General features: G+C 37.2%; 1 protein-coding gene across 2 annotated transcripts in view; it reads left to right on the forward strand.

Moving 5' to 3' along the window:
• The first annotated feature begins 240 nt into the window (after window positions 1-240).
• dis3l2 (DIS3 like 3'-5' exoribonuclease 2) overlaps window positions 241-25,031 on the forward strand; it is a 59,648-nt gene continuing 34,857 nt past the window's right edge. Inside the window, exons 1-11 of one of the 2 annotated variants that reach the window (XM_084410562.1) lie at window positions 241-408; window positions 1,929-2,042; window positions 3,578-3,714; window positions 6,295-6,348; window positions 6,574-6,675; window positions 13,408-13,546; window positions 14,765-14,853; window positions 16,766-16,995; window positions 17,095-17,268; window positions 17,384-17,463; window positions 17,573-17,685. In XM_084410562.1, coding sequence (XP_084266688.1) covers window positions 1,934-2,042; window positions 3,578-3,714; window positions 6,295-6,348; window positions 6,574-6,675; window positions 13,408-13,546; window positions 14,765-14,853; window positions 16,766-16,995; window positions 17,095-17,268; window positions 17,384-17,463; window positions 17,573-17,685 — 1,227 coding nt within the window. In that variant the 5' untranslated portion in view covers window positions 241-408; window positions 1,929-1,933. Of the gene's footprint in view, window positions 409-1,928; window positions 2,592-3,577; window positions 3,715-6,294; window positions 6,349-6,573; window positions 6,676-13,407; window positions 13,547-14,764; window positions 14,854-16,765; window positions 16,996-17,094; window positions 17,269-17,383; window positions 17,464-17,572; window positions 17,686-25,031 lie in introns of both variants that reach the window. The other variant, XM_084410561.1, reaches the window with a different exon arrangement.

Here is a 25,031-nt window from a genome sequence, read left to right on the forward strand (position 1 = left end):
GGTCACTTGACCCGTATAAGCCGGAGGAAGTTTTAGGAGTGTGGGGGATTTCATATTTATTTAATCTTTTATTGAACTTGTTTTCTAAGCTAACTTTTCACATAATTTTTATTTATTTAAGTTGTAGGCTATTATTAAATTAAAATAAAAAATATTAGGCTAGATATTTTACATAATTACTTACATAAAAACTAGTTAAATTACATTTGCATCAATATTCACACTTAATGAATCTGATTTACGACTAAATTGGACACTTCGAGCCTGTGTGCGCGACAAAACTACAGTTCCCATGATGCAACGGCAGCCCTTTATTTATTTTACCCGGAAGAGACGCGCAGTTGGTGTTGTTGTTCGGAGCTGTCCAGTGAAATTTAGCAACCGATATAGACAGAGCAGATATTGACGGTGAGTTGTTATTTATGTATGTTTATGTTTAGTTATGTAGTTGTCCATTGGGACACATGTGTATTTTATTGAAAGATACTGAGAGTATATGAGGGTCAAGTAGCTTAGCTTGTTGTAAAGGAGTAGTGTGCCTCACACACTGTGATATGAGTAAATCCCTTCTTTAATAAACCGTCACTAAAATATTGTATTATTTAAAACGCAATAAGTTATCAGTACATTTTTCAGGATCTTTTTTTTCAAGGGAAACTTTTAAGTGAATGACGTTACTATTAAGTTCATGGCATGATTCAGGCTTATAAGCATGTGCAAACAGCCTGTGAAAGTTACTAAAATTATAATATCATAATTGTGGTCAACGCAGAACGTTATGTCAAGACATGAGAAATATGAGCTATGTAAGGGGGTTTCTTCAACTAACGTTAACTCATTTTATGCCCCGTATCTGCTTTTCAAATCTTTTATGTACAGATTTGAATACAATTATGCCAGACAGGCCTAAAGTTCAAATCGTAAATTGTAATTATTAATCTACGTTTTTAAAGATGTGATGATCTAAACAAATAGTGAAATAACAAATTTAAAGAAAATCACAAAAACAATTAGAATATTGTGTAAGCTAAATGTTATTTATGTCCATTGTACAACTTTTTTTTTTTTTTGCATTGTTTGTTTTTCAAGATGTTTTGAACCTGTTTACTCAGTAGAGACAACAGTCTCAGTAAAGAGCATTATTGAGATAAAATATGAGACACAAACACATTTTTCAAGCTGTAATTTTCCGAAAATATTAAAATATAAAATAATATAATTGTGTGAATTTAGGATACATAATGCAAAATGAGTTCCATGTCATTCCAAAAAAGAATGTATTTTATATTTTACATTTTATACAAACTATAAACAGTTCTTTAAAAACAGTTGTTTTGTCCAACTTCAAGGCCTTCATTATCAAACACTTTGATTCCAATTTGTCGCCATTTTAGACCAATTACACTTTATTTTAAGGTGTCCTGATTACAGTGTAGTTTTCCATTTAAGTACAGAGTAATATTAATTAACTACATGTACTTACTGTAGGTTTAGGTTTGGTTTAGGATTAGATGCATATACTTATGCATAATTTATAGTTATTACTATACATTTGTAACAAGGGCACTGTAAAATAAAGTGTTTCCCACTTTTGCTTATGGAAAATTGCTTAAATTAGGCTAATTTATGTCATTTGCATCACAGCATGTTATCATTAAGAAAAATTGGTTGGTTCCAATAATTAAAAGTTTTAAGGGACTACATCAAATTAAGTCCACAGGGCCAAAAGTGCCCATAGTTGAAGAAATGCATATTAAAAAAAGTTTTTTGTTTTTTTTCTGAAACATCACGTCGGTCATTCATTTATTTATTTTTATATATAAGACGTAGTAAGTTAAGTGTTGATTATATTTGGTAATTATTGATATTTAAAGACAAAAGCTGTTCTGTTAACCTGATGTAACCACCGACATGTTAATTCTTTGCAGAGATTATGGCGTCTTCTCCTAAAGTAAAGAGACCCACTAAACCCAGAGGTGCACAAAATCTCCCCAGATCTCAGAAGGATGCGTATGCCAGACTTCTGAATCAGCATCAGAATGGCAAGTTTCGTTCTTACTTGCAAGAGTTTGCAAAGCAGCAGGTGGAGGAGAACATGAGGACACCAGTTAGCAGATCTGTGAATGATGTAAACAGGAGAAAAAAGGGCAATTCGGAATCATCTTATTCTGGTGATAGCTTGTCCTCTCAGCAGAGTAGACAGATAGCTGACACTTCCAACTATTTGCACACAGACAAAAAAATCCATCAGGCAGCGTGCGCTGATGACCAGGACATGAAGCCTGGCATGCTGGAAAAGCACGCCACAACCGAGTCACATAAGGCTGCTGCACCCAGAAAGGTACCCTCAAAGCAGCAACTGGAGAGATGTGAAAAAGACATCAAAGGGAGCACAAGTCTAGTGGGATCTGAGGAATGTGACGCTCAACAGTTGAGCGGTTCATGTGGGGAGGAAAAAGCAAAGAAAAAATCAAAGAAGAGGAGATCAAAAAGAAATTTGGAGAAAAAAGACATGGGGGCATCATGTGGTCCTGAAGTTGATGCCATTGTTGCTGGGAAATCACCAAATAAAACCGTCAAAGCTCCTCAAGGTATTTAGTGAAGTGAAGAGCCAGTCTCTCAAAACCAAGCCTTATTTAAAGCCATAAATGCATTTAATTTATTTGACTTAGTGTGTAAATGCCGTTACATGTTCACTTTATAGTTTGTCCAAAATCAAAGAATCATTTTTTTTTTATTTGGATTAAAGGGATAGTTAATCCAAAAATGAAAATTCTGTTTTACTCATCTTCATGTTGTTCCAAAACTGTTCTTCTTTTTTTTTTCCTTCTATGAAACATAAAAGGAGATATTCTGAGAAATGTCTTGGTTTTTTTTTTTTTTTCACCATTGTCCAAACCGACATTTTCCGAAGTGTCTTCTTTTGTGTTCTGTTGAAAAAAAGAAATGCATACAGGTTTGGAACAACATCAGCATTAGTAAATAACAGAAAATACATTTTTGGCTTTTAAAGACGATGTATAATGTTGAAATAAGTGGTTGGGGTGGGACATACCAAAGGGTTTAATGGCCAGTAAGCCTTTAAGGTGCCATTAAAACTTGACTAAAAACTTTTTTGGTCAGATCTATCATACCCAGCTGTGGCCCTCTTTTGTTGAAGATCTGTCAAACTCACCATTGAAAATGGAAGAGGGGTGTCAAGTTAAACTGCTGTGTCTAACATTTCTCTCTGATTCACTGTCATATGCAAGATCACTGCGCATGTGATCATAAACTTTTGTAATAGACTGAATTTGAGATGCAAATCATGGAGTAACTTTACCCAGTCAATGTGTGTGAGGGTTTCTTTGTCTTTTCTGGATTTGTTGTAAAAAGTCATGTGTAGCTTTAAAAAATTGCAAAACATAGATTTCAAATCGCTTCAAATATAATAGATGTGGAACAAGTAAAAAAATCCATGGTGTCTTAAAAAAACATCATGTGACCTACATGACCAGATTTAGCTTCATTCCAAATCTAAATAAACATCTTTTTTTTTTTTTGCACGTGAGCTACAATTTCATCTTTCTTTTCACAGCACCAAAAGAAAGTTTACATCAAAAGGACAAAGATAAAAACACTAAAGATTGTAGAGGCTCCCGGAAGCTACTGTTCGAGGAGTACATGTTCACAGAGGATGTGTCTGCAGGCCAAAAGAGAGGAGAACTCCTTCAGGTGAATTTAATACATGCAAACTTATACGTCTGTGTAGTTTAAGCCAAGCAGTGACAACAGCCTGCAGTGTGACATGCCTAACTTAATCTAAAATATTTAAAAAAAAATTAAGCTTTTTTATTTTATACATACATTTGTATAATATGAAAATGTATGTTATAATATAATTTTCTGTATTGAATTACTTACTAACCCTAATTGAGGGCATATGTGGAATATTTGTACTTTTAAAATTAATTGTGAAACAACATTTTGTTGTTAAAAAATGGTGGGAAACAATTTTTAATCTTCAAAAAATCTTCAAAAAAGTTGTTTGTCAACTAACCTTTACTACTTACTGAATACTGTGCATTATGCACATACTGTATACCGATGCCTGCTATTTTTCTTGAATGAGTATTACAATAGGTTTTCTTTATTTTTAGGCCCTATAGTCAAGTCACCTTCATTTATATATTGCTTTTTACAATACAGATTGTTTCAAAGCAGCTTTACAGTGATTATAGGAAATTAATGCAACAAAGATTGTTTTGGCTGTACAGCAGATCTAGAAGAAAGTCATTGGAAGTTTGACCCTTATGTAAATTTGTAATTGATTCATTTCCGTTGTAAAAATCATTAGTTATTAACTTAGGGGCTGCTTACACAACACTGTTTTCAACTGAAAACAAAAAACTTTTAATACGTTCTGACTGTTCATTTACATGACAACAGTTTTGTTGGCCTGAGAACGCAAACTTTGAAGTAGGTTTCAAAGTGCAAGTTTTTGAAAATGGGTTCTGAAAGCGAAACCATTATCATCTCTGTGTAAACTTAAAAAACATGAATCTGTGAAAACGATGATGGCATGCGGTCGTGTAGTTTATTTTTACAAAGTGACATTGCCAATTTTCCTGTCTGGCATGCATAATGCCAATGTTTTTAGTCGTTTCCACGGATGCGTGTGAACTGTTAACATTTTGTTAACATTTTCATCTGTACAGACTACAGAGGAAAAACGTTTGTCATGAAAAAAAAACACGCCTCTGTTACTGACGTAACCGCGATTCCCTGAGATAACGGGAACAAATATTGCATCGGGGAAAAATCCTTTTCTCTGATTTATTAAAGCCTTTTATTCAATAACGCAATGCTACTGCACAGCCATAACAATGCAGAGATCTGCACGCATGCTTATTGGCTGAGCAGTGGGAACTGCACGAACCTATGGCAAAGCAGTGCATCTGCACGAGCCAATCGGGGTGCATCCCGCCGAATCGAGCGCATCTGCCTATATAAGCAGCTCATTTCGCCATAGGATTTCAGGTTAATTCGACTGAAGCGACTAACGCCAAGTCGTGTGCATCATAGCACGGCTGTCTACGCAATACTCGTTCCTGTTATCTCCGGGAACCGAGGTTACATTAGTAACCGAGATGTTCCCTTTCAAAACGTTCACTTGCATTGCGTTGCTAGATGCTATGGGGAACCAGTCCAATCACGCCGTGCTATGTTCAAGCAGTGTTCTACGGCCCTAGCCTAGGACACTTGGATAAGAGCAGTAGGACTAAGAGAGTGCAGAATTGCGCCCGATGAGAAGGGGTTCGCACTGTGGTCGGAGCCTCCAGAGAGGTAATGGTAGGTCAAGCTTGTTCAGAGGTCAACTCTAACTAAACAGAGAGGATTTGTGCCTGCTGTGCAGGGACTTCCAAGTTGTAAAATCTGTCCACTATCCAGCGGGACAATCTTTGCTTCGTGACCGGGAGCCCTTTGGTGTGGCCACCGAAGCATACGAAGAGCTGCTCCTACTGCCTAAACTGGGTGGAGCGCTCTGTATATATACTCTTAGGTATATGTATATATGCTCTTGTACAGGGCAGAGCACGTGTAGTTGTTGCTCGTGCAGAAATGACTTGTGCTCTGAACGGAGTGGCCGGCCACATGAGCGTGGAATGCTGCTATGGCCGCCACATAGTTTTTAAGCGTGGAGGGGGTGCGACCCACGTCCAGTAGCTCTTGTTGAAAGGAAAGAACCAGCAGTGCTTCACATGAAGTAGGGTCTTGGCTCTGGGCTGAGCACCAGTTGTAAAAGTGCGTGGTGCCAGAGACAGTCCGGATGGTAGGACTGTATACTGGTAGGCCACCCCTTCAAACGCGAATCTCAAAAACAGTCTGTGATGGGGGGCTATATGGATATGAAAGTATGTATCTTTCCACTAAGAAAAAACAATCCCCTGGGCGTATTTGCGAGAGGATTTGTTTCAAATTTAGCATATTGAACGGCCGTCTCCTGTCACCGTGTCCAGCACCCATTTTGACACTCCGTGGATGGCTTTCCACGGCTGAATAATTTTGAGAGACCGTTCACTGCATTTGGGCAGGGAGCTGACGCCCAGGGGGTCTGGAAGAGGAAAATAATAAATGTAATATTTGGAGGGCTTCTTTCGTGTTTTACGTCTTTTAAATAATTAAATATTAACATAACAAGTGGACTTATTGTACATGGGCTTATTGCGTATTCTTTATAGAGTGAAATCTAAAAATGGAAAACTATTTAAACATTCATCATATTTAAAATATTTAAATGTCATTCTCTTTAAGGGAGCACTGAGGATAAACCCTAAGAAGTACAAGGAAGCTTTTGTCCCATCTCCTGTGAGTATTTTTTTCACCTTTACACATAGTACATTTACAGTATAACCTGAAGTTGAGCATACTATTGAATGGTTGCTGGAATAAACATGATTCTCATTCAAAAGTAACTGACCAAATCTTATTGAATAGTAGTAGTTGTTGCTTTGTCATTGTCCTAATTCTGATAACGTGTAACTCTCTTCTGTGATGTAAGTTGCAATTGTAAAGTTGAATTTGTTTCTGCAGGACGGGTCAGCCGATATATTTCTGGATGGAATTGCAGCTCGTAACAGGGCTCTCAATGGAGATGTTGTTGTGGTGAAAGTTCTCCCCCCTGAACAGTGGAAGGTACAGTACTTTATCAAAATTTACATCTCACTACCAATACAGGGCTGTATTTATGATATCAATTTTGTGTTTTGCAAAGTTTGCTGCTTCAGTATTTGTAGATTATTTTTTCACATGTGTCTATGGTATTAGTTAGGGAAAGTTAGGAATTTTTTTTGCCAATCTGCAAAAAAATTTCTTACCAATAGCTTTTTTTACCATGTGTTCCTATAGGTGTCTAGTAACACCTCCCAATTTATCCACGGCCAAATCCTCGGGGAAAAGCCTGGAGAGGCAATCAAAGTTGGGGTGCCCAGACGGCCTGGGTAAAAATAATGATTTTCTTTTTGTTTTGTTTTAATATTACCCTTTGAGATGTCTAACTAGGGGTTTTTAGGGGTGCCGAATCTATCCCAGCCATTAGTTTTGAGTAAAATGACTTTACAAAAAAAAAAAAATGACCACATAAAATGGTTTTATTGAACAATTACAAAACAAAACTTACTAAATCGGTTTAAGGCGAGACACTACAGGTGAATAGAGTCAAATGTTTAACTAGCAGATATCACCATGAAACTTTCCCAGTTGATTACCTATATTAAGATGAGAAAAAAATGTATTACAAGTTTTCTGTAATTTAATGTTTAAATATGCAAATTAGGCAATATCTAATTAAATATGCGCTAATTTGCATATATTTAAACAAACGAAATCTGAGTATTGGATAAAGCCAGGTTAAAAATTATTTTTTCATTGTGTTCACATATTAGATGGGAAAAAAAAATACTGAGGGATTTATGGATATCTACTTTTGTTATCCTGTAAATCCGAAAATACTGTCAATAGCCTTAAAAAAATGATTTTCGCCTTGTTTTTTGGAATAAAATGTTATATAAATCAGGCTAGGAATAATATATTTACAAATCCCTGTGTACATGTCTTCATAATATAACTAGGTGGGAAGTTTGGTGTATATAGGTGCTACTGAAGTGGAGATTTCGGACTTGGAGTATGAGAGAAAAGTCATTTTGAGAAAATGGGTTTTAAAGATTTATCATCAGCCAATGAGATTGCGCATTCAGCCCTTTTACTTTCACGATTGGTTGCTGATAAAAAGGAAATGACCATATTTGGATCCGACAGCATTGTACAGGAGAGAGAGAGCTTCCTAACGGTGTGTGTGATGACAGGGTGCCGGCAGCGATCGCGGAGCAGCATGTTGATTAAGAACGCCAACTTTTGTTGAATTTGTGAGAAATCTACAGAAGCAAACAGACAAAGTGTAGAAAAATACACTCTCAGGTGCTGCTGTAAAAAGCAAGGCGTCAAGCGTATTTCTGTTTGTGGGAACTGTCATGGTAACTCTTGCCAGAACATCAACCAGCCAGATGATAACAGGCTTGAGTGAGATGTAGGGGAGTTGGATGAGGTTTGTTAAATTTTAAGGCGAGACACGGCAGGCAAAAACGTCGTGTTTTTTTTACTGGTCAATTTTGAGATTTTTGGATATTTGTCTTCAATAACATGTCTTCTTTCAGACTTGTGGTGAAAAAAAGTCCGAAATACACATTTAGGTCTTTATTTTACTACACTTTATTTTTTGCGCAATCTCATTGGCTGATGATAAATCTTTAAAGCCCATTTTCTCAAATGACTTTTCTCTCATACTCCAAGTCCGAAATCTCCACTTCAGTAGCACCTATATACACCAAACTTCCCAGTCTTGTACCTAGTTATATTATGAAGACATATGCAGAGGTATTTGTAAATATATTATTCCTAGCCTGATTTATATAACATTTTATTCCAAAAAACATTGCGAAAATAATTTTTTTAAGGCTATTGACAGTATTTTCAGATTTACAGGATAACAAAAGTAGATATCCATAAATCCCTCAGTAATTCTTTTCCCATCTAATATGTGAACACAATGGAAAAGTAATTTTTAACCTGGCTTTATCCAATACTCATATTTCGTTTTTTAAAATATATGCAAATTAGCGCATATTTAATTAGATATTGCCTAATTTGCATATTTAAACATTAAATTACAGGAAACTTGTAATACATTTTTTTCTCATCTTAATATAGGTAATCAACTGGGAAAGTTTCATGGTGATATCTGCTAGTTAAAAATTTGACTCTATTCACCTGTAGTGTCTCGCCTTAAACCGATTTAGTAAGTTTTGTTTTGTAATTGTTCAATAAAACAATTTTATGCGGTCTTTTTTTTTTTTTGTAAAGTCATTTTTACTCAAAACTAATGGCTGGGATAGATTTGGCACCCCTAAAAACCCCTAGTTAGACATCTCAAAGGGTAATATTAAAAAAACACCAAAAAAAACAACATTATTTTTACCCAGGCCGTCTGGGCACCCCAACTTTGATTGCCTCTCCAGGCGTTTCCCCGAGGATTTGGCCGTGGATAAATTGGGAGGTATTACTAGACACCTATAGGAACACATGGTAAAAAAAGCTATTGGTAAGAATTTTTTTTGCAGATTGCCAAAAAAAATTCCTAACTTTCCCTAACTATATACTGAAAACAATAAGCATTTTTATAAGTTTTAAAGGCTTTTATTGGCAAAAACATTCAATATATTCAAAGAATCAAAGTCAATATTTACAGCGTTGACCCTTCTTCTTCAAAACCTCTTCAATTCACTATGGCATGCTGGATATCAGCTTCTGGGCCAAATCCTGACAGATGGCGATCTATTCTTGCCTTATTAGTGCTTGGAGTTGATCATAATTTGTGGGCTTCTGCTTGTCCTTCTCGCCTTTTGAGGATTGACCACAGGTTCTCTATGGGATTAAGATCCGGGGAGTTGCCTGGCCACCGATCGAAAATTTCAGTGTAATGTTCTCTGAGCCACTTCATTATCACTCTTGCCTTGTGACATGGTGCTCCATCATGCTGAAAATGCACAGATCATCACCAGAATTGCGCCTGGATGCCACAGAAAACCAAAGCGACATATTTCAGAAAAAAATAGAAAAATTAAAACTTATAATAACCTTACTGCATGAATGTGCACACCCTTTTATAATACGATATCTGGATTTGTTCAGAATTAACAAATCATCAAGCTCTTGAAATAGTGCACACCTGTTTTCACCTGAAGTGACTCCAAATAAATCTCAGCTGTTCTTGGACGTTTTTTTTCTGACATCTTCATGGTTGCATTCTACTACATGAGCCATGGGTCAAAAATAGCTTGTGGAGCATCAGTGGGATCTCATCGTTGATAGCTACAGTATTACTCATTGTTGATAGCTATTGTGAGGGCTATAGAAAATTTCCAAGGCATTAGATATACTATGGAACGCAGTGAAGACAGTCATCAACAAGAGAATAGAAAGTATGGCACAACAGTGACATTATCAAGAACAAGACTGAATCTTTTAGTCAATATTGTAAATATGGTATATTTGGCGCAAAAACAACACATCAGATCTGGAACATTTTTGCCAAGAAGAGTGGGGAAATACTCCTAGGTCAAGATGTGCCAAGCTGATAGTGCTCAGTAAAATCAAAGGGTTCTTCAACTAAGCATTAGTTCAGGGTCAGAACAGTATACATAAAGTTTTAGAGGACATATTACGTACTAGAATATTACAAATATCTCAGTTAATGTGAGGTTCAATAAGCTGCGTGCATGATAAATATAAAAGATGTAGCAAAGACTTTTTAAAAAGGTATTAGGTGGCATAATGCATGTCATGCTGCATGCTAACTTCTGTATGCTTGTTATTTATATGTCTATGCTCTATGACTTGTTGTTTTTAGTACAGCAGAGCAAATAGATGTTAGCTTTTTAAAATCTTTAGCTATATAAACATTCTGTATATCAGAATTGGCAACAAAGCTAAAGCTTTAATGAGGGTAGATGTGTGCATGTGTGGGCAGTTGTGTGTCAGGAAATCTAAACTGCTGCTAGGCAATTTTTGTCAAGATGAAAATAATCAGCTTTGTAAATAATCAGCAGCATAGGAAAGCAATTAAACATGAGAAAATGTACCTAAAGGCACATATTTCTTCTTAGATTTGCAGTCATGTAAGGTTATCACTATCATCTGAAATCCAAATAAGAGAAGGGATCAAAACCAGTTTTTATATATATATATATATATATATATATAATATAAACATGAGGTACAAATCTATATCGTACATAAACACTGACATATGTGGGGCAAAAAAAGTCCACATACAGTGAGGAAAATAAGTATTTGAACACCCTGCTATTTTGCAAGTTCTCCCACTTAGAAATCATGGAGGGGTCTGAAATTGTCATCGTAGGTGCATGTACAGTGTGAGAGACATAATCTAAAAAAAAAAAATCCAGAAATCACAATGTATGATTTTTTTTTTAACTATTTATTTGTATGATACAGCTGCAAATAAGTATTTGAACACCTGAGAAAATCAATGTTAATATTTGGTACAGTAGCCTTTGTTTGCAATTATAGAGGTCAAACGTTTCCTGTAGTTTTTCACCAGGTTTGCACACACTGCAGGAGGGATTTTGGCCCACTCCTCCACACAGATCTTCTCTAGATCAGTCAGGTTTCTAGGCTGTCGCTGAGAAACACGGAGTTTGAGCTCCCTCCAAAGATTCTCTATTGGGTTTAGGTCTAGAGACTGGATAGGCCACTCCAGAACCTTGATATGCTTCTTACAGAGCCACTCCTTGGTTATCCTGGCTGTGTGCTTCGGGTCATTGTCATGTTGGAAGACCCAGCCTCGACCCATCTTCAATGCTCTAACTCAGTGGTTCCCAATTCCAGTCCTCGTGACCCACTGCTCTGCACATTTTGTATGTCTCCCTTATTTAACACACCTGAACCAGATCATCAGCTCATTAGGAGAGACTCCATGAACTGAACTGAGTGTGTCAGATAAGAGAGACCTACAAAATGTGCAGAGCAGGGGGTCACGAGGACTGGAATTGGGAACCACTGCTCTAACTGAGGGAAGGAGGTTGTTCCCCAAAATCTTGCAATACATGGCCCCGGTCATCCTCTCCTTAATACAGTGCAGTCGCCCTGTCCCATGTGCAGAAAAACACCCCCAAAGCATGATGCTACCACCCCCATGCTTCACAGTAGGGATGGTGTTCTTAGGATGGTACTCATCATTCTTCTTCCTCCAAACACGTTTAGTGGAATTATGACCAAAAAGTTCTATTTTGGTCTCATCTGACCACATGACTTTCTCCCATGACTCCTCTGGATCATCCAAATGGTCATTGGCAAACTTAAGACGGGCCTTGACATGTGCTGGTTTAAGCAGGGGAACCTTCCGTGCCATGCATGATTTCAAACCATGACGTCTTAGTGTATTACCAACAGTAACCTTGGAAACGGTGGTCCCAGCTCTTTTCAGGTCATTGACCAGCTCCTCCCGTGTAGTTCTGGGCTGATTTCTCACCTTTCTTAGGATCATTGAGACCCCACGAGGTGAGAGCTTGCATGGAGCCCCAGTCCGAGGGAGATTGACAGTCATGTTTAGCTTCTTCCATTTTCTAATGATTGCTCCAACAGTGGACCTTTTTTCACCAAGCTGCTTGGCAATTTCCCCGTAGCCCTTTCCAGCCTTGTGGAGGTGTACAATTTTGTCTCTAGTGTCTTTGGACAGCTCTTTGGTCTTGGCCATGTTAGTAGTTGGAGTCTTACTGATTGTATGGGGTGGACAGGTGTCTTTATGCAGCTAACGACCTCAAACAGGTGCATCTAATTTAGGATAATAAATGGAGTGGAGGTGGACATTTTAAAGGCAGACTAACAGGTCTTTGAGGGTCAGAATTCTAGCTGATAGACAGGTGTTCAAATACTTATTTGCAGCTGTATCGTACAAATAAATAGTTAAAAAATCATATATTGTGATTTCTGGATTTTTTTTTTTAGATTATGTCTCTCACAGTGGACATGCACCTACGATGACAATTTCAGACCCCTCCATGATTTCCAAGTGGGAGAACTTGCAAAATAGCAGGGTGTTCAAAGACTTATTTTCCTCACTGTATCTCTTATAATGCCCTTTACTTTCGTCTACAGCAGAGGTCTCAAACCCTGCTCTTGGGGACCCACTGTCCTACAGAATTTATCTCCAACCTTATTTGAACACACCTGAACCAGCTAATCAAGCTCTTCGGGATGGCTTGAAATGACATGCAGGTTTGCTGAAGCAGGTTGGAAATAAAATTTGCAGGACAGTGGGTTGAAGATCACTGTTAGAATGTCCCTCATTTTCCTCTTCTGAAGGCAATCATACATGCATGAAATCTGAACTTGCAGAAATCCTCCACAGATTTTCGCAGAGTAATTAAATTCCGTAGATCCTCTGCCCTTTTTGTGTTTGTTAATTATATTTAGTAAATGAACCAATGTTTTTTGCTTCCAGTAGTTTAGTATTCTCATCTCCATTTCAAATTTTTTTTTTGCATATTTAAGTCCAAGAAGCAAAATTACACAAATTTCCCCCCACAATTAGTACTACAAAATGTGGAAAAGAGTGCACAATCGAGCCTATCAATCAGTCATGTTTTCATACTATTAAGACATACAGTACTTCATTACTTTCAAATACAAGTAGTGTAAAACTTTTTGTATTAAAATAGATGTATATGAATGCATGTTGAATGTATTACTTGTAGTTTTGTATAGTATGTAATTGTGTATAATCAAAATGAAAAGGGACAGTCTAACATCATGCATGTCAATGCATAATGTGTCACATTGTGTATACAGGCAGTCAATGGAGATCTAAATGAGAGAACTCCATCCAGTCAGAATGCACCAAAGGCTCCTGATGTCATAGTGGAGGCCCATTACAATGAAGATGATGAGGTGATCAGTAAAATGAAGAATGTCAGTCTTCATGATAAAGGTAATGAGCTTTTCCTGCAGACACAGTGTTCTGTTCGCCTCTTACACAAGGTTTTGCTGATAAGCACTAATTTAGTTGTATTTATTATTTTTACTCTAAGCTATTTACAATAAGCTTAAGTCTTCACCATAATTTAAGTTTAAATTAATAAATTATTTATAATTTATTTAAAAAAATATATTATGTTACAGATAATCTTAATAATATGTTAAGATTAATATCTCTAAAGATTTATCTGTTAAGATTAATAATAATCTTAACAGATAAACTAGATAATCAAAATTTACCTTGTTAGCATTTAATTGGTTTGGTCAGTCCTGTGCCAATTTTCTTTTAGTTGCATCTCATGCTTTTAGATGCATCTCACACCACCACAGTCACACCACACGCCACATCTCAGACCACACATTGCCCCAGGAATTGCTTCTTTATAAATGTAAAGGATTCTCCGATGCAGGGAATCTTTTTATTTATATATATATATATATATATATATATATATATATATATATATATATATATATATATATATATCTTGATACATGTGCTTTCTCTTATAGTGCAGAAAAAAGTTGAGTCACTCATTGGTGATTGAACAGCCAAGAGCTGTGATCTTTTTTTATCTTTATCAAGCCCAGATATCTTTGTTTGCACATGCCTCCCCAAGACGTCTACATATTAAATCATTAAGCATCTGTAGCTCAAAACATGGCAACAGATTCCAGAGTGTCAAGTTTGATACAGGGCATGTGGTGACTGAGGTGAACGGGCAATGAAAGACATGATTGTGTTTGCAGAATGAATGAGCTATTCACCTCTTTCCAAAAACCAAGATCTTCATGACTCATTGTTAAGTCCTTAAATTACCCTTGTGTTGCTGTGGAACAATTGAATTTTGCTTACAATTGATGTCAAAGTTTTTAAATTTTGCATAATCATTCCAAGGCTTTAAATGTAATAAATAAATTAATTGATTTAGCACATGAGGAATGGTGCAAACAAATGATTCCTTTAACCTGATACATACAGCCACTGGTAGCCACCTAAAATGTGGATTTGCTTTGCTGGCTTGGGGTAACAATAAGCTTGGCTTTGTTTACTTTGAAGATGGATGGAAAAAAAATCAACAAATAACATTGATTATACGTACAAGTGTCAGAAAATAAAAGAGAAATTTGCAATCAAATTTATTTTGCTATAACTTTTTTTCTGCTTTAGCCCCGATCACAACACATTCTGTCAAACATGCTAATGCATGCTTCACTTCTGGATCAAGTTCAGAGAGAGCTATGCAAAGGACTGGAAAGGTAAGCCATTTGTTTGAAAGGATATGCATTTTACTTTTAAGTAATTATTATTCATGACAGTTATAAATAAAATGCATTTAGACAAGATTTAGAAATTCAGACAATTTTCTAAGATGACAAGTATTTTCATTTAAAAAGTTGGCTTTTAAAATAGATTTAAACAATGTTGCACTCTGTATTTTTTTTCCTTTTTGGAATAATTTGCATCACTGATGAATCATGCACAAAAACATCAGGAACATTTATTAAAGGGATAGTTCACCCAAAAATGAAAATTCTGTCATCATTTACTCACCCTCAAGTTGTTTCAGACCTGTAAGAATTTCTTTTTTCTGCTGAACACAAAAGAAGATATTTTGAAAAATGTCTGTAACCAAACAGTTGATGGACCCCATTGACTTCCATAGTAGGAAAAAAAAATACTATGGAAGTCAATGGGGTCCATCAACTGTCTGGTTACAGACATTTTTCAAAATATCTTCTTTTGTGTTCAGCAGAAAAAAAGAAATTCTTACAGGTTTGAAACAACTTGAGGGTGAGGAAATGATGACAGAATTTTCATTTTTGGGTGAACTATTCCTTTAATGGGGTCCTATTATCCCCTGTTACAAAGTCTTGATTTTGTTTTTATGGTGTACTATAAAAACATGATGTTTTCATGCTTGAAAGCGCATTATATTTCATATATATATTTTACATTATTACAGCTCCTCTCTCACCAGTCTAGTTGAACATGTCATTTTCGATGAAGCCCCTCCTTCCGAAATGTGCTGTGATTGGTTAGCTGGCCCAGTGTGTTGTGATTGGCAGCGCTTAGTGTGTGTTCGGGAAATGTCACGCCCCTTCGTAACCGTGAGCTTTACTCAGATGTAAATATTAACAATGGTGTCAATTTCAAACCAATTCGACCCCAATTCAGACCCTGAAAATGTTAACGAACAAGGTATTGTGCTCAACAATATCAAGCACAGACTTTGCAAACACGAATTTCACTGGACATTTCAGAGTGAAGAAAAAAAATTATTCTTTTTAATTTTCTTGTAGATACGGTGTTATCCACCATTTAATCATATTTGTCAGAAAACTATGGTAATACAAACAGTAATTGATCACAAAATCATTTTTTCCTAAGGGGCATTGAACAGTCTTACAAAAGCAAGAGCTTACAAAAGCTAAAGTAAACACTACATTAATAGTGTAATGTTAGTTAGCAGGCTAACTGTTAATAGAAAACACAACTACAAATAATAAGACATACTTACAAGTTGGGATCCATAAACAACAGATTGTCACGACAAAATGGGAATGGCTACGTCTTTCAGGAGAGGCTTTTTTGCGTATAGCCTGCATTGTACTCACTTCTGGAAGCTGTTCTCTATAAAATGTGCAGCGCACAGACAAACTTTGAGGTTATAATATTCAGGAACAGTGTTAAAAATCAATTTTAACCTTTCTAAATTCGTCAGACTTAATGCGACAACAACTCTTCCTCTTCTCTAAAGCAGCCCAACATGGCCTCACCCGCTTTATTGCGTGTTCCCGGGGGCTGGGTTTATGTAAATTTTAGGAATTGTGATGTCACCAATTCTGGAAGAAGCTCGTTGTAGTCCATACCAGAGGTTTGTTGTAGTCCTTAAAGTGATTTCTGTCAAATAAAATATCTCCCTTTGCATTGAACATTGAGCGTCGTAACTTTGCAGATGTTGTTTTTGCTCAAACAGCAACATTACACACTAACTAAAGTTAAAAAGGTGAAATCATAATCAAGGACCCCTTTAAGAAAGGAAATGGGCAAAAAAAAAATTACGTCATGTTGTCGATAATACTTCTAAGTTTGAAGATCTTCCAAAATTAGCATGCCTTTTTTTTTTATTCTTTTGCGTATAATTGTCCATGGATGTTGTCATTTTAGGTTGTATTCATTGTTGAGAAGAAGCACTCAAGAGCAGCATCAGGCTTCCTCAAATTTCTTCCCAACAAGAATTTTGCTATGTTCTCTCCTGTGGACCATCGGGTCCCGAGAGTTAATGTGCCTCTGGCAGATTGCCCTGCAGACTTTATCTCCAGACCTGGAGACTATGAAAACACACTCTTCATCTGCCGAATAACACAGTGGTCAGCAGACAACAACTTTGCTGAAGGGTGAGATCTGGGTAACCTGTATTTCCTCCAAATTATGAGCTTTACATTGGCAGTTGTGATTAATAACAGCTTTTCTCAATGTTGTTTTTCTGTTTTAAGGAGGCTTGCAAAAACTTTAGGGCAAGCAGGTGAAATTGAGCCGGAAACAGAAGGCATCCTGACTGAATATGATGTGGACTTCTCAGAGTTTTCCAAGGAGGTCTTGAATTGTCTTCCCCAAGATCTGCCCTGGAGCATCCCTGATCATGCGCTCTCTAAAAGAAGAGATCTCAGGTAACCTTCTACCCTGTCCCTGATCTATACATCTTTCACGTATCATCCATTATCTGTATGTAAAGTCCATTTGAAATGTAATTTTAATAAAATTTAAATTAAATTTATTTTTAAGAAACGAATGCATATTTACCATCGACCCAGCTACAGCCAGAGATCTGGATGATGCACTGTCCTGCAAACAACTCTCAGATGGTATGTGTGCTGCCTTTGATATTAAAGCTCTTTTAAAAAGTTCATTACACTTGAACAATTTTTTTATTTTTTATTTAAAAACATGGTTTTCTTTTCTCTCCTCATGTAGGCAATTTTGAAATTGGTGTTCATATAGCTGATGTGAGTTACTTTGTGGAGGAAGGAAATGCCTTGGATCAAATCGCTGGCCAAAGAGCCACAAGTGTTTATCTTGTCCAAAAGGTATGAGTTTGATTTTCCAAACAATTTGAAGTGTTTTCGATTTCTTGCTGCAATGTTGCAGTGCAGAAAATGTTAAATTTTTCGGGGTGTAACTATTCACTCGATTCGATTTTAAAATGCTAAGAATTTAAAGAATCTTGTTTCGATAGCGATTCACAATGCTTTAAAATATGTAAGCCTTAAATTATTACATGCCCATATTTATGGAGACGTTGTGTGGCATTGTTCACACCCTCACAGCTCTCCCTCACAGATACATGCTGCACTCTTTACCACCTTTCACTGGATTGTGCTTCATCCGTAGCTCTCATTGACACCACTTTTGAGCAGCCTATGTTTGATCTCCTCAGCATGGCCACTGCTATCACATGAGCAGAAGATAGCTCTCTCACAATAGCACTATAGCCTCGAGTCAAACCATTGAAAAAGTGGGGTATTTTTATAAAAATAATGAAAAATGCTAAGCAGGTGTAGCGTTCAGTTTATTATTAAACACTACAAATAATGCACATATTCCCATTATTCAATCAAAATCCACTTTAGATTACAGTCAGAAGTTATTACACGCATTCCATGATGGTTTATGTTTAGTACCAAACTTTATTTATTTCAATTTACTGTTGTGCAGCGGACGAGGTTAAAGCCAAATGGGAAAACCTACGAAATGCATACATGAGGAAATTCTTGTTTAGCGACCACCTATTGTGCAGGTGTGAATTAGCTAAAGCCAATCAATCCTTTTGCGTTAAGTGTGTAAACTTTTTTTTATTTTTCTTTTTAAAATGTTTGGCGATTAGCTTTATTGCGTCGCTCACAGTGTTAAAGGGCTTGGGTGTGAAACAAAAGCTTTTTTTGCCCCTGCTGTCTGACCCCATGAAAGTCGGGGTGCAATTCCTGATTGTGGAATGTAAGTGTCTTACTAAATAAGACATATCAGGGCAATCATTTAAATAATCCTATGAATGCACTTAAAAACTGCAAAATCGAATCGTTAATCGAATCTCATTATTTGCACACAGAAAAAGTTCTTATATTCTATTTAATCAAAAACCTATGAATTGTGAATCGATTTGCTGTCTACCCAAATATGTGTGTTGAAGTCACCACCATGATACAACATGATACAAAACATACAACAAAATATTAATACTGTTAGTGCTATGATGTATAAACACTTGCTATGAGAATAGACTGATTTTATTCATTCATCCATCATTCCATTTATTTTTTTAAACCTTTTGTCCTACTTTATGTAGGGTCGTTAGTGCCTGTCAATTTGTATTAATCAATTTTATAATTTTATTCGTTAGAATTTGGGGTGAAACATCCACGCAGATGCACTAATAGGTTTCGTGAGATTTTCTTAGATGCATTTATTCAAAGCGTCATAGAATTAACAACCTGAGGCTACATCTTGCTCAGGAATTCAGTGATGATTCATCTTGCGGGGCTCAAATCCACAATCTTTTACCACTAGGCCACAGCCCTTCCACATTTTTGATCTGTCTGCTAGATATATTGTTCTCAATGTTCAATTAAATTTTTGTCTCTGCATATAAATGTTGGTTCATAATTGGGTTCCTTCTTTCTGCTTCTTGATACACTATATTGCCAAAAGTATGGGACACCCCTCCAAATCATTGAATTCAGGTGTTCCAATCACTTCCATGGCCACAGTTGTATAAAGTCAAGCACCTAGGCATGCAGACTTCTTCTACAAACATTTGTGAAAGAATTGGTCGCTCTCAGGAGCTTAGTGAATTCAAGTGTGGTAACGTGATAGGTTGCCACCTGTGCACATTCGTGAAATTTCCTCACTACTAAATATTCCACGGTCAACAGTTAGTGGTATTATAACAAAGCTGAAGCATTTGGGAACAACAGCAACTCAGCCACGAAGTGGTAGGACACGTAAAATCACAGAGCGAGGTCAGCGCATGCTTGAAGTGCACAGTGCGCAGAAGTCGCCAACTTTCTGCAGAGTGCATAGCTACATAAATCCAAACTTTGTGTGGCCTTCAGATTAGCTCAAGTAGTGAGCATAGAGAGCTTCACGGAATGGGTTTCCGTGGCCAAGCAGCTGTATCCAAGCCTTACATCACCAAGTGCAATGCAAAGCGTTGAATGCAGTGGTGTAAAGCACGCCGCCACTGGACTAGAGCAGTGGAGACGTGTTCTCTGGAGTGACGAATCACGCTTCTCTGTCTGGCAATCCGATGGACGAGTCTGGGTTTGTCGGTTGCCAGGAGAACGGTACTTGCCTGACTGCATTGTGCCAAGTGTAAAGTTTGGTGGAGGGGGGATTATGGTGTGGGGTTGTTTTTCAGGGGTTGGGCTTGGCCACTTAGTTCCAGTGAGAGAAACTCTTAATGCTTCAGCATACCAAGACATTTTGGACAATTTCATGCTCCCAACTTTGTGGGAATATTTTGGGGATGGCCCCTTCCTGTTTCATGACTGCGCACCAGTGCACAAAGCAAGGTCCATAAAGACATGGATTGAGTGAGTTTGGTGTGGAGGAACTTGACTGGCCTGCACAGAGTCCTGACCTCAACCCGATAGAACACCTTTGGGATGAATTAGCAGAGACTGCGAGCCAGGCCTTCTCGTCCAACATCAGTGCCTGACCTCACAAATGCGCTTCTAGAAGAATGGTCAAAAATTCCCATAAACACACTCCTAAACCTTATGGAAAGCCTTCCCAGAAGAGTTGAATATAGTTATAGCTGTTATAGCTGCAAAGGGTGGGCCAACTCCATTTTAAACCCTATGGATTAAGAATGGGATGTCATTAAAGTTCATGTGCATGTAAAGGCAGACGTCCCAAAACTTTTGGCAATATAGTGTATGTAAACACATTCCACCTTGTGTTTTGCAACCTCATTGGTCTGCTGCGGCTGCCTCATCTCCGGGAGCACATAATTTTTCCCCAGTCTACTAATGACGGCTACACTTTGATTTATTGTAGACTATTTTGAGCTTGCTTTGTTTACAAAATTAAGGGATTCCTGAATGAGATAATGGCTGCAATAATTCTTCAGACAAGTTAAATATTAGAAGTTCACAAAGGTGATTCCACATAGAAAATGAATAATTAAATAATATTTATTAATATTTATCAGAAGTATCTTAGAAATGATACTGGCTTGGAATGGGGCGCTTGGATGATTTGTATATGAACAAGCTAGTCTAAGTGCATCACATTGTCAAACCCCTCTTAACAATTTATCTAAAAACAACACAGCCTAATATCATGGACCAAAAGAAAGGAGGCCTGCGGATGGGGTAAAGCCTATACCTAAAGTGGTTTGCACAACTTTGCACAATGGATGCGAAGCATCTTTAAAATAAGAAACCATTTCAGAATCCTGCATTAAAATGCATTATAACTGTCCCAAATCCTTGTTAAAGTACATAAAGGCTTCATCCTAGTCTGCAAGATTATACATTTTAATATTAAAATCAGTGCTAATGGTAGCCTGTAAGTTAGATGCCAGATACCCTATATTATATATTCTTTTAAGCTTAATTTATGAATCTGGATAATATTGTTGTTGTTTTTTTAAATAGAAATCAATCTCCCACAATTCTGAAAACAAAACATTAAAGTGCCCCTATTATGCTATTTTAAAGTTTCCTAATGTTATTTTCGTGTCTCCTACAACAGGTTTACATGCATCAAAGGTTTCATTTTCTCATAATATACATTTGCACATCAACACATTTTCGACGATTCTCTAAGATGAATCAATCTCTCTAAATCCCTCCTTTCCTCAAGCTCTCCTCTGATTGGCCAAACAGCTCAGTATGTTGTGATTGGTCTACCGCGTACAACGCACGCGTGTCGAAAACAAAAAAGCCCATTGCCATAACAACGTCAGCTCTGCTTGTCCTAATGCTTCCTACAACATAAACTAAACACAGTAATGAATAATGACATAGATTTTACCATATCAATGCGAGCGCGAGTCCGATGATGAAACACTGGAAGAACTAGTTATTCAACCCGAACCTCCATCGCAAGGACGACTCAAGCAGGACGTTTCTCAGTGATACACTACTCGGGTACATTATGCAACTGTAATTCCTCACCATCAGCATTAACAAGTGCTTGGCCATCAACAAACCGATCATTTTACTTGTACTTATTTACACTGAACAAAATTATTAGCGCAACACTTTTGTTTTTGTCCCCATTTTTCATGAGCTGAACTCAAAGTCTAAGACTTTTTCTATGTATACAAAAGGCCTATTTCTCTCAAATGTTGTTCACAAATCTGTCTAAATCTGTGTTAGTGAGCACTTCTCCTTTGCCGAGATAATCCATCCACCTCACAGGTGTGGCATATTAAGATGCTGATTAGACAGCATGGTTATTGCACAGATGTGCCTTAGGCTGGCCACAATAAAAGCCCACTCTAAAATGTGCAGTTTTATCACAAAGCACAATACCACAGATGTTGCAAGTTTTGAGGGAGCATGCAATTGGCATGCTGACTGCAGGAATGTCCACCAGAGCTGTTGCCCATGAATTGAATGTTCATTTCTCTACCATAAGCCGTCTCCAAACAAGTTTCAGAGAATTTGGCAGTACATCCAACCGGCCTCACAACCGCAGACCAACGTGTATCCATACCAGCCCAGGACCTCCACATCCAGCATCTTCACCTCCATGATCATCTGAGACCAGCCACCCGGACAGCTGCTGCAACAATCGGTTTGCATAAACCAAAGAATTTCTGCACAAACTGTCAGAAACCGTCTCAGGGAAGCTCATCTGCATGCTCATCGTCCTCATCGGGGTCTGACTGCAGTTCGTCATCGTAACCGACTTTAGTGGGCAAATGCTCACATTCGATGGCGTCTGGCACTTTGGAGAGGTGTTTTCTTCACGGATGAATCCCAGTTTCCACTGTACAGGGCAGATGGCAGACAGCGTGTATGGCGTTGTGTGGGTGAGCAGTTTGCTGATGTCAACGTTGTGGATCGAGTGGCCCATGGTGGCGGTGGGGTTATGGTATGGGCAGGTGTATGTTATGGACAACAAGCACAGGTGCATTTTATTGATGGCATTTTGAATGCCCAGAGATACCGTGACGAGATCCTGAAGCCCATTGTTGTGCCGTTCATCCACAACCATCACCTCATGTTGCAGCATGATAATGCACGGCCCCATGTTGCAAGGATCATTGAGCATGTTTGGGATGCTCTGGATCGGCGTATATGACAGCGTATTCCAGGTCCTGCCAATATTCAGCAACTTCGCACAGCCATTGAAGAGGACTGGACCAACATTCCACAGGCCACAATCAACAACCTGATCAACTCTATGCGAAAGAGATGTGTTGCACTGCCTAAGGCAAATGGTGGTCACACCAGATACTGACTGGTTTTCGGACCCCTCCGAAAATGGGGGCAAAAACAAAAGTGTTGCGTTTATAATTTTGTTTAGTGTATTTACCGAGTATTTTTCTAATTTATTGCGGTGAACATGTGGAAACTGTATCAATAACAGTGCATACATTAGCCGAGCTCTAGCGTGAATTACTGATGCAACATAAATGTATACTGCTGTGGTAAAGATGAATTTTAACCACTGATTCTTCACATGCTCGTCCTTGGGCAGTGAAAAAAAAAAAAAAAAAAACACTGTCTTTACCGTTTACCTTCACATTGGAAAACACAGCGTCTTCTCAACATGATGCTGTCCAGTATCCACAGGAATCAGCTGCAGTGTTTGAGGGCGTTCAAGTTTTCCCTGGTGTCTGCACGCGCAATAAGTGGGCGGGCAATATGCTAATGTTTCGTCTTGACGTCACAACGAAACGGCTTATGATTCGTTTGAAAAACGATTCATTTCATTGACTCAGAGTCGACACTTATTTTTGAAAGACAATAACTTTATATACTTTGCATTTTCAGATTTAAAGGATGTTTTTATTCACTTACACACTACATGAAAGGTCATTTTCAAAAATCCATAATAGGGGCACTTTAAACAACTAAACAAAACAACATGCAAGTTATTTGAGGTTATGAAAAAAGGTTATATTTAATGTTTTAAATCAGTCTATTTAGAAATGTCTAAAATGTTATAAATGAGTCTATAAAAAAACATTTATTTATTTAAATGAATTCATTATGTAAAAATTTAAATCGTTTGAAATTAATGAATGAATATTTGTTTCATCCAGTGTTTTTGAATGAATCTCTTGAATGAATGATTCAGTGTTCAAATACCTTTCAACAGTCTCTGGTCACCACCTACTGGCATAATAGCGTAATAGAGACAATCTATTTCGTGCATACATATGTGCCAATGTGTATATTTGTATGTCATATTTGTACCAGACCTCAAAGGGCCTATGGCAGTTACAGGTCACTAGATTGTCTGTCTGCAAATGCATTAAATCCATAGAATATAATGTTATAATAATATTATGACTAATATGTGAAATTCACAGTGGTGGTATACTATTTAGTCTCAACATTTTAAGTATTTAGGGAGGGAATGATGATCTAGTTCTGAAATAGTTCTGTCTTAAAGCAGAAGATATTTTATATATATTTCAACACAAGTACATAAAAGTATACAACAAAATGATTTGACCTGTAATGTGATGCAGTTGGACTAGGTTATTTATATGTACAAATCATCCAAGCACCCCATTCCTAAGATACATTTGATCAAAATTATTAAATATTATTAAATTATAAAGAAATGAACATGATTGTCAAAAGATTTCCAGGTGCTTTTATGCCAAAAATATATAAACATTGATCAATGCGCATACTGGATATCATTAGATGAAATTTGTTTAGTTATAGTTTTAAAAAAAAGTAGTTAAATTAAATGTTGGGGACACTTATTATTTAACTGTATTATTGATCTGACTTCACTGACACCATTGGCTACGTTTACATGCACAACTTGTGTTTCAATCAGACTGAATTCATTCCGATTGATGAATCTGAACGTAGTGTTTACATGAACGTTAAATGTGATCGGGTTTAATGTGCAGTTTACACGTCACAAGCTTCAAATCGGAATAGATTTTCCTGACTGCACGAATATACAGTTTCCTGCTGTTTGTGCATAAAAGCCATTCTCCTACATTAGTTATTTATTTGTTTTAAACAGCAGACTTAATATTTATCCATTTCTGGTCATAATTTTGAGACAATGAGCAGATGAACTGTTGTGCCGTGCTGCTTATATTTATAACGCAGTAAAAATGCAGACTGTGGATGAGAATCTGAAACAAGGACTGGTGGGACGTTTTCCTGCTGTCCTGTGAAAGGAGAATTTTAGAATGACGGGACACTCATTTGTATTACACTTTATT

The sequence above is a fragment of the Rutilus rutilus genome (assembly GCF_951802725.1).
Source record: "Rutilus rutilus genome assembly, chromosome: 6".
Taxonomy (NCBI): Eukaryota; Metazoa; Chordata; class Actinopteri; order Cypriniformes; family Leuciscidae; genus Rutilus; species Rutilus rutilus.